This window comes from Pistacia vera, unplaced genomic scaffold (assembly GCF_008641045.1).
Source record: "Pistacia vera cultivar Batoury unplaced genomic scaffold, PisVer_v2 Contig33, whole genome shotgun sequence".
NCBI lineage: Eukaryota > Viridiplantae > Streptophyta > Magnoliopsida > Sapindales > Anacardiaceae > Pistacia > Pistacia vera.
In genome coordinates, this window is record NW_022196146.1 from 230,386 (window position 1) to 248,555 (window position 18,170).

An 18,170-nucleotide genomic window follows, 5' to 3' on the forward strand; every position below is an offset into this window, starting at 1 on the left:
TTAGTTTAGGAGTATATAGTCTCACTCGTTAAAAACAGCCTTATTATAGGCTTTTATTTAAAAAAAATAATTGATTTTTATAATTAATAATAACATTAGATTTTTAAAAATAATTGCAGTATACATACAACTCTAATGACTGATTGTCTAATGCAAAATTATTGCCCACCTTAAAATAGCATTAACTTAAGTATCTAATTCTTAGATAGGGTTAATTACTTTTTCCCACTCAGTTTAACGATACTTTTACACCCATAGACGTATAAAATACCACTTTATTAATCAAATTTATATTTTATTGACGAACGGAGAGCAAACTTGATCTAGACTATTGGAACTTTTGAAGAAGAGAGGGTGATGACTTTTTTGGTGATGGAAGATTAGATTTTGGTGGTTGAGATTGATCGAAATTTGACTTGGGAGGGGCGGTTACACAAACCCTAATCGCTCAATTGTTACCGATTAGCGGGATTAACAGGAGTAGAGTTTGAGAGGTTTGAGTGAATGATAATCAGAGAAGATAATAGTGGTAGTGTGGAGTGACAATGATGCCGAAATCGAAAACGAAATATAAATTTAAATAATAAAATGATATTTTAAAAGTCTTTGAATGAAAAAGTGTTATTAAACCATTATTTGGATAGGAAAACGTAGTTTACTCTTCTTAATTATAACTCCCCAAATAAAACATCGCTACGAACCAATCAATCACAAGAAAATAATTTTTTTTTTCAGATACACATTCATATAAGATATTTGCATGCTCCGATTGGTTGGATTGAAGAGAAGTGTTTTCCTACAATCAAATCCTCAACTTTTTCTGAAACAGTGGAATTTGACAAGCTAAACAAGCATATTACCCAGCTTTGTAATCTTGGTCTCATTTGGTTAGTCTTAAAAAACAAAACCTTCATGGCAAGTAGGAAGAATATTTTAGTCATTTTTCCAAGAAACTATCTTAACATCATACAATCCAGATGATTAATTATAAATCAAGTGCAACATATCATGTCAAGAGCAATCTTGTTCTCTTCAGTGACCAAACACAAGCTACAAGTCCAGCTCAAAAACTACAAATAATATACTTCAAATTCTATCAGCAAATTAAGGTGGCGTCTTCACAACACTATTCTACTTAAAAGCATTCCATAATATGAGGTTCAAGTAAAGCCTTTTCTTACATTGAGTACAGTATACAATGCAGAAACACAACTTCAATTATACAAGAGACGTAAAATCCAGAAACTCAGACAAACGAAGTTCAAGACGCACACACTTGAACATAGTTTTTCCTTTTATTTATCACAAACCCATATCTAACACATTTATTGGACAAATGGGAATAATCCCATTATAGTCTAGTTCTTAGTTTATAAGTACTTTGAACTGCATTAGGGAGTTAGCATCTCTAGCACTCCACAACTTCAGCTCTGAATTGAGTGGACAAGACGACTATAATATTCCATGAGCCAAGAATGAATTGCCTAAACCAAATGGTGATCTGGGAAATCCATTGAACTTCTCCATTTGGTCACAGCAAGGAGGGGGTTTGGTGCATGCAGCACCAAGCCCGCTCCTTCCTCGCTGTCAAGTTGTAAGGTTGCCGCAGCTGTCTGCTGCAGCAACCCACTGGCTGGGCATAACAATGCCACGCCCACTGTCCATAATTCCAGGGAAAGACTGGACAGTTTGCCTGAGATGACTAAATGGGAAGCGATTGAAATCCCCCCTAGAGTACATGCTAGTCACCTCTGAGCCTGAAAGATTTGATGTGTTGCAGTGAGTTTCTTTTGAAGAATTCAAATTTCCATCCTCGGATTGCAGGACTTCAGAACTCTGAGAACCAGTGGGTGGAGACAGTCGCTGCTCACCACCTTTCTTCTCCTCAATTCTGCCATTCTCTTCTTTTCGATCTTTTGCATTCAAGAAACGGCCTCCACACCCCCTTGGTCGACGCATGGCATGGAGATGGCGCGAATAGTGCATATATGTCTTTGGAAAAGAAAAATAGCCAAACAATTACAACCAGAGTAGGGAAGAGAATTCAAAAATTATCGAGAGCAGAAGATGTTCTGATATTGGTCATGATTAGCATAAAATTAATGCTAAAAGTCCTATAATTTTGGCAACTTTTAAGCAATTTCATTTAGTCAATATATCAGAGGAGAACTTCTGAAAGCAGAGCTTATTGTACAATAAGACAATAAAGGTCCCAAATTACAGAATGTTAAGGATTCAATAAATTGAACTCATGCATAACCAAAACCAATTGGATTAACAAACCTACACATTCATATTAATGACCAGATCCAAGGGGGAGCTTGTCACTTTTGAAAAAAGGCTAGGATTACTTTGTATAAGGGAACCCATCAAGTAGGTCAATTCATATGATTTTTTCTTTTTAATGATAACATATTGAGTATTTTGAGTCCAGATATCATACCTTGCGTTTGGCACTAATTTTATTCTCAAGTACAGCCTTAGCACGTGACTTCCGACGCCTAATGATTCCATGATACTGCTTAGCGTTAACATATATCGGTCCATCATCACTTGACAGATTCAGTGGCAGCATGATCCGGCCCTAGTTTGTTGTGAATAAGTATATGCATCAGTTAAACTTGGCTAGATCAATAGTATCGTCAGATATAATCATCTGCCTAAGCAAAAACCAGATGCAAGATAATAAATATGCAATACATTGCTGCATCCATCTTCCAAATTTCCCTTTATGTAATTATCTTTTCGTGTTTATAGTTCTTTCTTTTTCTTCTAGGGGTCCCCTCCAAAACTAAATGAAACTTTTGGCCAAAAATCACATTAGATTCATAACCAAATTAACTAGATGCTGAAATTTCAAGCTCAGAAACATGCAATAAAATTTCTCATAATATTTTCTGATTATGATTCTTAACTAAATTAGAAGGATGGGGATTAAGCAACTTTTGTCTCTCTAGATTATTTATTTATCTATACAAGCACGCACCAAAAACACCAACATGTGCAGATGAGGATTCTGCTTTCTCATGGAAAAAAATTATTGCAAATATAGCTACATAGAAATGATTGAGCTAAAAGGAATTATGGGAGACATACCGAAATTTGAGGTCCATAAGCCGAGAATACTCCGTAATATTGATCTGCATATGGGTATTTTGCACAGATCTACAGTTGCAGCCCACAAATAAAGTGAACAATCAGCCATCAGGGGCTATAAACCTAAGAGAAATAATGTATTGAAAGAAATTATTAAGTTTACGAAAATTCTTACCATGTGCTGGCCAAAACCTATCTCAAAACAAGCATGTTTTTCTGGCTGAGCTGATTGCAGAGAAATGGCACCAGGAAGCTTCTGTCCGTCCAGGGATTTTTTGCAATCATCTGAATGAGAAACTAGGCAGGTTAAAAATAATCAAAATGAAATGTTCTGTATCAAAAGAATATTACAACTTAAATCTTGAGTGCCAGCAGGGAATGAAGATATGGATACTTTTCCTTGTAGTGATGATACAAGATAAGTTAGCAATACTAGTTTTAAGAAACAAAAATCTTTGATCGTTATGCATAGTGCTGTTTGCAAAAAGAAAATAGTCTTTGAAAGAGTTGTAGAAGATTGAAATGTAGCAGAAAGGACTGAGAATCGGTATCAAGAAGTTGAAACTAAGGCTTCATAAGTAGAGCTGCATTCAGATAGAGAAATAACATGAAAAGCATGTAACTGAAGCTCATAATTCTTTGATTTTAGAACATTTATGATTTCGCCTAACTGAATTCTACTTTGGGGTTCTTACAAATATGCGGGAAACAGTAGCACATATAGTAAATTCGACCCACCCAATACTAGGTCTATCTGTCAATTTCTTCACTGTGATTCTAATTTACAAAAGAAACAATTGACAGACAAAAGGTGTGACAAAAGGCTACTTTGCCATTGTGTGCCGTTTGTTACCTCATCAAATGCCCTGGAAAATGGATTATTTGAATTTCCATTTGGTGTCTCATCAATAAAATTTTAGATCAACTACTTAACCCGTAAGCTTAAAATTATGATTAAGGAGTCAACACTACTATTAAGCTCTTTAACAGGTACCTTCACATGTAAGGATGAAAAGACAGAACCGAAATACAGATGGAACCCATAACAAATGGAGCAAACCAAAGTAAGACGAAAAAGAAAAAAAAAAAATAGCACATAGAACAATGAAACCCAATATGTAATATACCAATGTGAAATTCGAACTTAAGACCTTGATTTTGATATCACGTTAAATTAGCTAAGAGCTTAGCTTTTAGAAAAGGCTAAACACTAGTATGAAGCCCTCTAATATACAAGCTAGAAACTTACTTCAACAAAGATATGTTTCATTTAGGAGCTATTACTTATTTCATCAAAGCCCTCTAATATTATGCTATAACTAAGGAGCTATGCTGAATGTTATCCGAGAAAATCGTTTTTTGGGTAAATTGGTACAATCTGACACCGAAAATACTAACTAGACAGCATAAAAAGAGATTGTGATTTGTCCGATAGAGAAATCCAATCAACAGAAGAAACAATAGAAAGGAAAAAAGTAATTAAAAGAATTTGCATGATCCTCCAAAGACAGGTTCTCTTCTAAACATGCTACTAATATTTTCTCTCTTCATCCTAGGACAAGCAATGTAACCCCATCCTCCATAACTCTTGTAATTATAAATAGAGTAGGCATCCTAAAGCATTAAGAAGCAAAAACCCAATGCAAAGCCCACCAAATGATTTAATTTTCTTCATCCTAGAAAGGCTTAAAGTTGAGAGCAGTAACCCATCAGGCTAAAGAGCAAGTACCAAATATTCCTGGTGATAATAGTGATTAAAAATTTAAGAAGAACACAAACAATTTTCTACTGTTTTTGTTCAACTGAGTCTTGTATCCAAAAACAAAAGAACATAAATCAAAAGAGGGAGATTAATTACCAGGAAACAAAGTGAACTGTGTTGGGTTGCCCTTATCAAGCCTTTGACCTGCCTCTTCAGAGGGGATTTCCATGGAAAAGGACTTCAATTGGCCACAAGTTGCCCCATAAACAGGCTGAGATCCCAACTGACTCCACCAAGGTGCTGGTGGCACAGATGAAAATTGCCCAATTGGGTTATGAACATTCCCTTCATGCTCTTTCAAATACACGGTTTGCATGGCCATTTCTGCCCTCAAAGAGTTCCAAGCAGCAATTTTTATAATGCTTCCTTTCCACTAACTTCTACAAAAGGCCTGCAATTCAAAGTTAGAACAATAAATTACCACCAATTCTTTGCCAAATTGTGAGTTATTACAGAGTAAAAAAAGGAAAAAAATTAAAATATCTGAAAAACATGTGGTTGCCATGTATGATCAGAAAACAAAACATACCAAAACTTGAGTAAAAAACAAAAAAAAAAAACCATCATAATATTTCTACAAACAGAACACAAAAAAAAAAAAAAAAAAAAAAAAAACACAAATAGAACCAAGTTGATAAATGAAAAAATTTAAGAACAAAAATAAAGAGGAACCCACAAAAGACACAAAGAGATCAGCACATCAACATAAGAAAAAAGATTGAAGCAGGAAACAAAGAGGAGAAGATTCAATCTGTAGTCAAAACCAAGCCTGAGAATCACTCACTTTGACAAGACCAAGAAACAGTTGAAAAAACAAGAAGACTTGCGCTAAGTGAGTTGGAAGACTAAGAGGAAGAAGAAGAAGAAGAAGAAGGAGAGTAACCCCATATGTTAGGAGCCATGTCGGTACAATAAGAAGCAAAAGAAATAGAGAGAAAACCAAGAGAGAGAAGAGTGCAAGTTAGCGTACAAGTGTAAATGGAACTACACGACATTAACCAATAAGCTTGAACTTCCATGCAAGTCATTTTGTATTCTGAAATGAATTAAAAATAATTTTATTTATTTGTATCACTGTCTTGTCCTTGTGGTCACTTCCTTGTTTCTTTCTTTCTTTATCTCTCTTGCTTTTTTTATTTTTAACAATACAAAGCCAAGCTAAGCTTGGGGCTGTCATCCCTCATCACCTCCATTTTTTTTTTTAAAGCTTTTAACTTTTTCTTTCTTTTTCTACTGTCTCAAATCTAACAAGTGTAGTGTGGGGATGTGCGTCAGAAAAGCCGCCACGAAAGGGCCATTCAATGGCTAGGAATTCACCAGGTTGGCTTAACGGTATTCGTTATCGCTATCTATGTCTAGCAAAGGATCTTCATTGATAAAGTTTCCTACGCATTCTTTTGTATTATAATCATATAAAGAAAGTGTATTCATGTATTTTAATGGTGTTCATATTATTCTCATTTGTTGATTGTATAAAACTTTTATGAAAAAGGTTACCGTAAATATAGTCGAACTTTTCTATTTCATACTATGATTAACAATATTATATATGCTTAAATTATACATTTAAAAAACAATTACATGACCAAAGAAATATTATTATAACGGTAATATTGTTAGTATCGTGTTTAGGGAATGATCTCTGCCTTAAAAAGTATTCTGCATATTTTGTTACATTAACTATCGTTTAAAAAAATGACAGCAACAAAACCCTTTTTGTGATTTCTTTATATGAAAGGATCGTACGAAAAACTGATTCCTGCATGATAAACCTTTGATCAAAAGAGTTTTACCAATTCAAAAAGAATTTTTTTTTTTTTTTTGCTTTGAAAAATTATTCAAATCAAATCCTTTCGATTTTGACATCAAAAATATACTTGCGAAGTTTGTTCCAATATATTGATTGATATTAATCCTAAACCCTTGCCCCATGTACATTACAATCCAACAAAAAACAAGGGTTGTAATAGAAGCGAACAAAGGATGTCGAGCCAAAAGCCCATTCATTCCTAGACAATATCAATAATAAATAAAGTGTGTTCTATTAATTGGTGCTGATATGATTATCAGTAGTTGTTTATATTGGAATAAGATATATAAACTTAAATTATATATGCATCAATGATTTAGTTTCCATATTTAAAATTATTTATAAGTTTTTATTCTATTTAAAACCATATATATACAATATTTAAAATATTAGAGGTTGATTTAATGTGTGTTTTAATTTAAATAAATAAAAAATTACATGTTAATTGTTATTATGGTTACCAGAACATCGTATATGAAGGTCTTCTAGTGTTGACTTCTTTAACTAAAATTAGAAGTATTTCTTTACTTAACTTTATAAAGAAAAAAATATTAAATGGACACTAATGGTCATTACAATTGACAAGGAATCATTCAACAGATTTATTGAAATTTTAAATAAGGTTTTATGTCTATATTTCAAACCTAAAAGGTCTATTTGTACCTAAATAAGATATTTTTCTTTATTATTATTTTTTTTTTTATCATATTCTTTCTTGTAAAGGCAAATTTTTAATGACATTCCTTCAAGTTTAGACTAAACCATAAGTGGACATCAACAAATTTTAAAATTTATCATAATCTTCCCTCAAAATTATTAAAAAAATAATAAGTTTATCAATAAACTGTCCAACATCTATATATGGTAAAGAACAGAACATTTTTTAAGATAAAAAAAAAGTAATTAATGCAAGTGGGTTAATGATAAGTTTAAATATAATTAGAATGTTAATTAATATAATTAGTGGTCTTTGGTTGGATCTTTGGATTAAGAATGGAAACAGTTGTACAAATTAATTTATTTAATTAAATATGGTGGCCATAACGTCACTTTATTTTAGGTAAATATCAACATTGAAAATTTATAAATTTAACAAGAAAAATTATGTTATTTTATTGCCTTTGGTTGGATAGCTTTTACTTTTCCTTTTCCTTTGGAATTATCTATAATTTATTCCCAATTTACCGGTTTAATGATATATTAAATTAATCTTAATCAGTAATTAATATTATAAAAAAAATCATTACGTGTTATCATAATATCGTTATACTTTAGCATCAAAATTTTAGCGATTTTTGTTGCTGAATTTAGAAAATGTACAATATGGGTTCGGTAATTTTTATTTGAAAATACTTTTAGAAAACACTTTGGGTTAATTGATAATTTTTGTGATTTTTTTTTTGTTTTTTCACAATAATTGACATTTTTATGAACTTTTCACAGTTTTTTTTTAATTTTTAATTTTCTATAATTTTTCTGAAAATAAAAACTATAATTAGATTTTTTTTTTTTTTTTGTGGCAAAATTATAAATGTTATTGATAAACTATAAAAAGGCAAGCATAATTTGACAATACCAAACTCTTTTAATTTACCTTTAACATTAAAAACATAGAACATATGATTGCAAAGACAATAAACCCTAATCTTTTTTTTTTTTGGTGACGGGTAGTAGTGTTCTAATCAACTTGCACACATTTCGATTAATCCCATAAGATTCTAAAATAAATAAATAATTTTGAAAATTTTAATAAAATCGTCATCTGTGGGGATCAAACCCACAACCAAGTGGTTAACAGCCACGCGCTCTACCACTGAGCTAAGACAACTTGATAAAAAAAGTGAAAAATCAACTTAAAATGTCAATTTTAGTCTTTAACTAAATAAATTCATTATAATTAAGCACAAGTTAATGATAACTTATGATTAAAGAAAAGAGATTGTTAATGCATTTTAAAGTTCATACCTAAAAATTTTGGATAGGACCACAATAAAATTAAGTTGCAAGTGTTGTCACTATTCTTACCTATCCACTCTACCAACGTGTTTATAAGAAATAAAATTTGGTGGTCCTTATCATTGTTTGTTTAAATTAAGGTTGCTAAGTAAATTAATTTATTTAAAACATTGGTCAAATTTAGAGACATCGTCACTAACCTGATGCTAATACCATTGGATTTTTTAGAATGAATTTTTAACAAGAAGTAAGAATAAAAAGTGTTTAATTTAATTAATTAATTTATATAAGTATACGCCGGCTTCTATTTTAACATAACTTGTCTTTTTATTCGATAGTTTTAATGTTGTTTTGATTTAGTCATAATCATAACGTACGTATTTTCATGTACAATGATGGTTCAACCATCCTAATTTTCATTTTTTAAATTTTTTATAATATTTTATTTATTTTTTTTTAAAACTAAATTCTTTTGACTTTTCTTGCTATTTAGTTTAGATATTGGTGGAGATTGATTTGTTTGGTTTAAAAAATAAATTAAAACCTTAAACTTTTTTTTTTTTGTATATAATATAAATTAATTTTATGAATCCTTGCATACATATTATTTCTAAAATATTAGTGGGAAATTAACAAAATTTTCTCTTTTTCATTGTTTCACATAAACTATTTACTTAAATTAATTAAACAAACTGATGTGCTGTAATATAATTTAACGTTCAATTTCCCTGTTGGCACAAATGTAGTATCTTGCCTATGATTTATTTGGAGGCCATGATGATGGGTTGCTGTGAGATAGTTTCCCATGAAAATTAGTTAAAGTGCTCGTAAATTAGTCTAAATACTTTAGTTATTAAAAAAATATATAATTAAAATTATTTGAAAGTAAAGATAAATGAACAAATTAAAGTGAATGATATGACAATCATACATAGTTAACTCATCAATTTGTATAAAGTAACTTTTACAATAGAGCTTGTATATTTTACATCGTTCAACCCGTTGCAAATTCAAATTTGGGTAAAAGTCATTTAGAAAATATTTGTTACTATCTTATGATTTGAGCTACCGACAAAACAAATGCTACAATTTGAACTAACTACTAAGATCTAGAAAGGGTTTTGAATTGAAAGGTTGCCCTCTTCCTCACCAAACTTTCTTCTCAAGGGACCACCATAACCAAACAAAAAATGTTTGATGTTTTATATAATTAAATTACTTACTCTAAAGTTTTAGGGTTCCTAGCTAGGCGCTTGGAGCTCATGGTTGAAGACAATGAAGCTTGTCCTATCTTTCAAATCATGGGTTTGATCCTAAGCTCAATTATTTTGGACTTATCTAATCATATGACATTTTGATTGTACCTCTATAAGAGTAAGGCAAAAGGGAAATTATTTTGTTATTTTTCGATATTCATAAAACTAATGAGTATATTTGTAATTTTATTCAATATAGAATCCACAAATGGTTGAAAATTCTATCATTGTATCCCTATCCTCACTGCCTCTGTTGTCTAAATAATGAGAAAATTGCATTAATTTGAATCATTTTATACATGCCCATCTTCATATTTTAAATGATTCTATTGCCCACCTCTTATATTTTCAAAATTGTAACAAATCTTTGGTAAAATTTTTTAGAAACTTTTATGTATATTTCCTAATAGGGATAAGTCCAGTACCATATTCTTCTTTACACGATTTTAAGTTATTGGATTAAGCACTTTAAATAATTAAAATTTAATGTAATTTATACAATTAATATACATTGAAATGAAATATGTTAGATCTAAATTCAATCATTCTCGTTCTCGAAGCAAATTTAGGATGTGATTGAATTCATGGTATACATTTTGTGAAAGAAATAGTATATTTCATTTAGAGGTATCCATTTATTTTTATCTCAGAATATGTTAAATTAACTAAACAATATCTATTCATACCATAACCTATTAGGGATAACGAGGGATCTTGTCTAAATAATGCTTGTAAATTTAATTTGAACCCAAAAAGAAAATTAATATCTCTATATACAATACATTCTCTATTTCTTTTTATCTAAAAATGTTTTAAATTAATTTATTGATATCTACTCATACTATAAGCCAATTAGGGATGACAGTTTTGGATATAGTTTATACTTTGTATGACCTTGATAGATTATCGGCTTACCTTGATGCATTCAAGGGTCCCTAGTGTGAGAAAATATTGTAATAGTGAAAAACCTAGTATGAGAAAATATTGAGAGAGAAGAGAGAAAGAGTGAACTATCGTCATTACTATTGTATTGCTGCAAATTTCTGAAACTCAATAAAATATTCTCTATCTTGAATGCTGGATGTAGTTCCTGTAGATGCAAAAAATCTACCGTTACGGAAATAGAGTCTGATCTCATGAGGTTGAGGCTACCAGCAATCCGCTATACTTGCACACACAAGAAAACAAGTGTGAAGCGAACGGAAAACACTGGGGTGCTATTTGTTGTAGGCACTCTGACGCTCAAGTCAACAAGGCTGAATGAGGCTAATTTAGTGAGGGTTAGGGAAAGAGAAAGTTACCAGAAGTTTAATCAGAGACCATAACTACAGTTGTGATGCAAAGTTCTCAAGAGTGGAAACTACGGGGTTAGAAGGTGTAATCTCCCCCCCTATGAGAGGACTGGCCTCTTGTTCAAATAACAACTGTAAGATCTTCGAGTCCTAGTAGGACTATGAATCCTTGGGAGTTGAGGTTTAGTAAAAAAGGAGAGCCTTTGACTCCCTTATCTTAGTGGGAAAGAGAGTCCTAGTTGGTCTAAGATGCAAATCTAAGACCGAATAGGATAGTAATGGATCTCTTTGGTAGAATCCAGATAGTACCGAAATAGGAAGTAGGCAACTTTAGGGTCTAAATAAACCCTAAGTCCAGTAGGTGATCTTGAATCAATAAACCTAAGCTTAGACAAGCTGATGATGAGACCTAAACGAATCGGGGCCTTTATTGATTGGGCTTAGGCAGTGAGCAACATGGTAGGTGTAATGAGCAGACCCAATATGCGAACTCTGCCGTGGGCTCAATCGATATTGGGTCACGGCTCCGAGCTTTGTTGAAGGTGTCTTCGTCTTTGGGCCTATTGAGGCCGATGACATTTTTTGGTCATAACAGTTCCTCTATTGGAAATGAATTAGGGTAAATTGATTGTCTTTTTTACTTTTCTGCTTTATTATTATGTGTATTTTGGTGTTATTTTTCAACAAGCAATAGATCTTGATTTGTATAATACTAATTCAAATTTAGATCTAACTCGCGAAGAAAATTCATGTGTATAATTGACTCAACATAATATAATACGTGTTTCTTGTATCTCATAACGATATTGTTGATGTTTGATTTTGGACACCAATGACTCGCACGTGCAAAGTGTTAAGAGAGTCTTAGAAATTACATGTGATAGATCTATGAGATTTGAATATGGTGCTGAGATTATATATGTTGCAGAAAACATAAATAATAGACTGACAAGAGAGGTTTTTATAGTGGTTCGGATGTTTAAAGCAAATCCTACATCCACTGTTATTTTATTATTCTCTGATTATTTCTATGATATTGCTGACATACAAAGATGAAGAAATACTTTGCTTACATAGAGAAAGAATGAAGCTCAAATCTATGTCTTACTCTCATATGCCCCCCATCATTTTCATGAAGAGATTTGCTCATTTATACACTTTTTAGGCCAATGTAATGACTGCTTTTGCAAGTTGTCATGATGTGTGGGAACCCACTCCTTAATCATTTTCTTTTTATTTTGATAAAGTTGGGACATGTGTGCGGTCCTTATCCACTCATATACAAAACTTGAATCTATTGGGTTAGTGACAACTGTATCCTTTCTATCTTGGGGCAAGGTGACAGCTCCTGGATAGCACAAAACCTTCCTGAACTCTGATTGATTGGTGCTAACATCAGTTCGATTTTTTAGGCACAACATATATTAGCTAATTTATTAATGTTTACTCATACCCGTTCTATTAAATTAGAGACTCAATGCATTTGGGAACATGTGGGTGCAATAATTAAACCTTTTTAATTTTTTTTTTTCACTTATTAAATAATGAAATGTCTTTCTTATTAAGGAACATACAAGTTAAAACCCCTACCTATTACTATACCATGTATTGTTAATTGATATGGGTAAGATCAAGATTGAAGAAATAAAAGAACTAAAGCACACCGTGATAAAGCTTGCTATCCTAATTAATTAAATCTCAAAGTGTGTCACTATATCCCATTTATTATTGTTAAAATGGAAAAATAATTTGAGGTTGGTGATCTAAATTGACTTAAAAGGGAAAAAGTTCATCGGCTAAATCATTTTGTGCATTTAGCTAGATTATAATTAATTTAGGAAAATAATACAGCCACCGATGGTAGTGCACTAAATTTGTGTACCAAATGACGTGGCAAAATCCTGACCGTTGATCAATTTTAACTTAATATTAATAAACGGTCAGGATTTTATCACGTCATTCGGTGCACAAATTCGGTGCACTACCGTCGATAACTGTAGCATTACTCATTAATTTATATATCAAAGTGGTGGTCCAACTAATTATATTATGGATTTCAACTGGTTTTCACGTTGTATTAAAATATGCTTAATGATCTCTCCACATATTCATGCCATATTGTATTTTTGTTAATATTAAAATGGATTTACTTCATTCTATACTACAATATTGAATTGACTAACTATATTTCTTCATAAATCTCACCCCCAAAAAGAAAGAAAAAGAAAAAATCTCAAGAAATAATATATAAATGAACATATGTCATTTTGAAGAGGGTTTGATTAATAGTTAATAGATAATTCAACGTGAGATTTTGTGAATAAATCAACTATAGGTTAAATATTATCTTAATTAAGCACCCTAATTTTTAATTAATTAGCCATAAGTACAAAAACCCTATATCAAAGTGTATATAAAATGTGAGTTTCCCAAGTGGCCATGGACAAACTTTTGAGCTAAATTCAATTATAGATAGTGGTTAGTAGTGGGGAATCTGGGGATTCTTTATTTCTTTCTTTATAGCTCTAACTTTACCTATTCCCTTTCAAACAAGCTTTGGGGGTGGTCCAAGATTAACAAGCTAGTGATGACTTTTAATTTATATAATTTTCATCTCCTTTCTCCCCTTGCTTTGTTTTATCTTTTATTGGTAAAACCTAATTTATTAATTAAATTAAAATTAAAAAAAGTTAAGCCTCCTTTCCACTTATGGGGGTGACGTGCGCCACATGTCGATTGAGCGATGCGGTGGATCTTGTTTGGCACGCATGAGATCTTTCCAAGTGGAAATCTCTTTTAAGTGCATGTACAAAAAAAAGGGTTTTGTGTGTTCTGTTTTATTTTATATATATATATTTTTTAAAATCTCTTTTGTTAGATTTGCAATCCACATCAGATGAAGCAAACTTTTGTAGTTCTTTAACAGTAGCAAACAATTGCCAATTGGGTTCCTGTGGATATGTCGAAAGCTTTTTGTTTTAGATGTTTGAGAGAGAAATTCTAAAGGTTAAAATAGCTTACGATTGTAGGGTTCAGATGGAGATGAAATTGTTACCTTTTATATATGGGAGTGTTTTTTATGTTTTCAAAATTAATTTACGTGTGAAAGATGATTAGTATGTTTCATCTTCTCACAGTTACATCAACCAATTTCTGATTAATCATAAGCTTACGTCATTAATTTTTGGAATTAAAGTAGTACATTATTTAGAGTTGAAGACAACACATAACGATGATGTAAACCGATTGATTTTTAGTATAAGAAGTGGAATATCTTTTTAAACAAAATATCTTAAACTTTTATGTCGACCATATAATGCCGGTTTTACGTAATATTTTTGTATATATCATTTACTAAATCAATTTATCGTATAAAAAATATGCTAGTAAAAATAAAAAAAGATCGAGTAAGACTCAGATTAGGAGATGATCTTATTAAATAAGAGATGTGTTGTTTAAAATTAATTTGAGATTCATGTTTATAAACTATAAATTTAAGAAGATCCTGTTTCTAGTGTTTTTTTTACTTAGATTGATCATGAGATCTTGTCTCATTAGTTTGCATTTGTGCTTGTACCACTAGATTGCCATCAACATAATTAAATACATTTGAGTGTAATTAATTTGTTCCCTGTAAAAAGTAGCTTCAAACATGATCATTTTAAAGTGAATTTGAAAAACTTATTTATTTTAAGTGCTTTTGTTATTCTATTCAATTAGCACTATTAATTGTCTTTAGCTCGACCAAAATCAAAATCCAATTACCTCTTCTTTTTTTTTTTTTTTTTTTTTTGGTTTGTGGTAACGGGGTGTTATAGGCCAACTTATACGTATCTCAATTAATCTTTAGGGTTGATTGAACACTCTACAAACCTAGGTTCAAACCTAAGAAATCAATGATGGGAGCAAACCTCTTTAACCGTCGGATGAACCAAATTAGTTGTAACACATGAAAAAACAATAATTAAATTAATTAGATACTTGATTATTAAATTTTAGAATTGCTAGGCTAGCTAGGGTGGGTGATAGATGGGATTGCCACTAATTAAGAAAGTGGATTAACGTTTCCTAATTTTTGTCTTGCTCCCAATTAGTGGTGATTAGATCTTGTAAATGATGATTAATATAATATAAATAATTAATTAAGCAATTAAAATTTTAATCAGAACCTTCAACTTTACAACTAATTGAGATTCTTTCTTGTGGAGAGACCAACAAGCAAGTGGGGAGTTCCTTATTGTTGCTTTTTTTTTTTTTTAATATATTTTTTTTTAATATTTTGCGTAATTATATAAAGTTGGATAATGATGTTAAATGATAGAAACTAAAGCACACACTAATTATCTGGTTTGGTATGACAAGATCTTACTTGTATTAATCTATGTCATTATCTTAATTAAAACAATTTTCAAACCCTTAATAATGGGTTCCTAACCCATGATTTGACTTGAAACCAAAACAACTTTACGGTCATTGGAAGCACTTTTGTGGCTTGAGAATTATCGTTGACCTCCTTTAAGTATATAGTTGACCTCCCTTAAGATTTCACTCAAATATCACTAACTTATGCTCATAAAAGTAATACGTAGAGAATGCTGGAAACCAGCAGTTTATAGAAGATGAAAGAACAATGTAAAGGCATGCAGTAGCATTGTCCTTAAAAGATCAAAATTCCGCGTCACTTGGAAAATTTTCTGGTGCAAATGGTCAGTGAACAGATTGACCTCCAAGATACAATAATAATTCTTTATGTAAAAGGGTCCTCACAATACACAAGTTTAGAATAGTATGAGAAATATAATTTTGGGTTGGGATTGGACAGAAGTATGAAGAAAGGAGAGAAACTAATGTTTTGCGTCTTTCCTTATAGTGTCAAAATGTGAACGTTTTTGTCACATAATTACCTCAATAAATTAGTTTAAAAACTTGTATAAACTGCCCAATATTAAAACAAAATACAATAATAGTCAATGGATTAATTCTTCAATATAAATATGATCTTAATTAAAAAAACCTAAAACCCAAATATAAGAACATATGAGGCCCAAATAGGTGGATTTGCATCCCCTTATGCGAGTTATCTGGAACGGGTTCCTGAAATTGTTAGGCTTGACTCGCTCTCATGTGGGTGAATGCCCACTCAGTGTGAGCTTTAGAAAGATTTATCTTTCCCATGTTGTGGGATTGGGTATTTTGAAATACTGTATCCTTAAAATTCTTTTGAAAGAAAATATTTTAGGGGATTATCAATACTTTGTTGTTATAAAGAAGATGAACCATAGTTCTCAAATTGAAGAGGATGTCATCAAATTTTGGAAAAGCTAGAGGGAAGTTGGTTAAATTAACCCATCCGTTTTAAGCCACAAAATTTTGCCAATGGGGGCAACTTTATATATATATATATATATATATATATGTGTGTGTGTGTGTGTGTGTGTGTGTGTGTGTGTGTGTGTGTGTGTAAACGAATAATCTAGGCATGACAATGGGGCGGGGCAGGGCCAGGATCTCATTCATGGTATCCATCCCCACCCTCAAAATTACTCCCCACCTCTGCCCCATCCCCGTTACGAGGATGACAGGAATTCCCCTTCCTCTCCCCAAAGGGGAATGTTGGAGGCCTGTCCCTACCCCGTTAATTTTACATAAACATAAATTAATTTGAGCATTATCAAACACAATAGTTAATTCTCGTCCACATAACAAACATTTAAATTAATCGTTTAAACATAATTAATTATACATAAATATGGTTAGGGTTTGTTCTTATTCAATTGTTTAGGGTGAGGGAAATTGGAAAAACATGGGTTTATGTAGGTAGGATAATTGTGTAATTAGGTGAAATATATGGGTATTAGCGAAAAGTATATATATATATATAATTTTTAATTTTATATATTATATACGAGGCGGGGGAAAGGCATCACCCACCCTTACCCCATCCCCAAGGACGAGGATTAAAACGCCCCCCACCCCCGCCCCTATCCCCAAAAAACTGAGGCTTCCCCGCCCCCATATGGGGCGGCACGGGATGGGTCCTCGGAATTCCGGGGAACATTGCCATGCTTAGAAAAATCGCACTAATTAAAGAGATCCGATTGACTTTGATGGAATCAGATTGAATTGTTGCGTGATTATAGATAATCAGCTAAGAAGAATAAATCAAAAGACAAATAACCCTTTTTAAAGTGATTCAGCAAGTTAACTCTCAAGTCTACATCTATTTTGTGAGATTAGGGTTTTAAGAGAGAAAATCAGAGAAGAAACAAGCTGAAACTTTAGGAACTTTTCTGGATTTTTATTTTCAACTTAATCAGTGAGTACAAAGGATTGACTTTTAATCACTCAACTAACAAAAGCAAAAAGGCACCGCATAGGCATCTACTCTAACTTAAGTGAGAAACGACACTACTAAGACACCTATTTGACCTTTTAATACATCAAAGTGCACAATTACAATTGCTTCTGACAGCAAATTACAAATGCTAAAAAAAAAATTACAAATAAACTTGCTAAAGAATTATAAACAATCTTCAAGTAGCAACTTCAGTGTAGCTCAACACAGCTTCAGATACCTTTAAAGAGCAGAACAATATGATATCTTCAAGTGAAAAAAAAAAACAACTACAGTGTAGTTCAATTTGACACTAGCTTTACTCTCCAATACAGTAATCCAATTTAGCAGTTGCTTTTCAAATAACAACTTCTATACAACTCAACACCAGCTCCCATTGCAAATATAGTAAACAACTCCAATAATGCAAACATCAAACAACAAGCATCGCTCATTTTTTTTTCTTTTTTATTGGCTACTAGCTACTGCTACATTCAGTTTGGTCAATGGCTTGTTCAGTGCATTCTCCACTAGCTGCTATTACTACATTCAACTTATTCTTCAGTGCATTGAATTGAGCTGCTGATAGTGCCTTGGTTAAAATGTCAACAATCTGAAGTTTGGAGGGAACATATTGAATTGCAATGTTCTTAGCAAGTACTTG

The 18,170-nt window shown here is 31.8% G+C and overlaps 1 protein-coding gene across 1 annotated transcript; it reads right to left on the reverse strand.

The window, feature by feature from the left end:
• Window positions 1-1,066: 1,066 nt before the first annotated feature.
• On the reverse strand, window positions 1,067-5,848 carry LOC116137551 (nuclear transcription factor Y subunit A-10-like). The gene is made up of 6 exons (XM_031423248.1): window positions 5,643-5,848; window positions 4,955-5,249; window positions 3,272-3,381; window positions 3,097-3,165; window positions 2,444-2,584; window positions 1,067-1,992 (listed from the first exon to the last, which is right to left on the reverse strand). The coding sequence occupies exons 2-6, from the start codon at window positions 5,178-5,180 to the stop codon at window positions 1,588-1,590; spliced, it is 951 nt and encodes a 316-aa protein (XP_031279108.1). The 5' UTR covers window positions 5,181-5,249; window positions 5,643-5,848; the 3' UTR covers window positions 1,067-1,587.
• Window positions 5,849-18,170: the final 12,322 nt, after the last annotated feature.

Excerpts from the sequence above, each read along its gene's own strand:
- LOC116137551 (XM_031423248.1), bottom strand. The coding sequence starts at position 5,180 with ATGGCCATGCAAACCGTGTATTTGAAAGAGCATGAAGGGAATGTTCAT. Across the intron at positions 3,166-3,271 it reads TAGGTTTTGGCCAGCACATG|ATCTGTGCAAAATACCCATA; the intron begins GTAAGAATTTTC and ends CTGCAACTGTAG. Across the intron at positions 2,585-3,096 it reads CTTATGGACCTCAAATTTCG|GGCCGGATCATGCTGCCACT; the intron begins GTATGTCTCCCA and ends ACAACAAACTAG.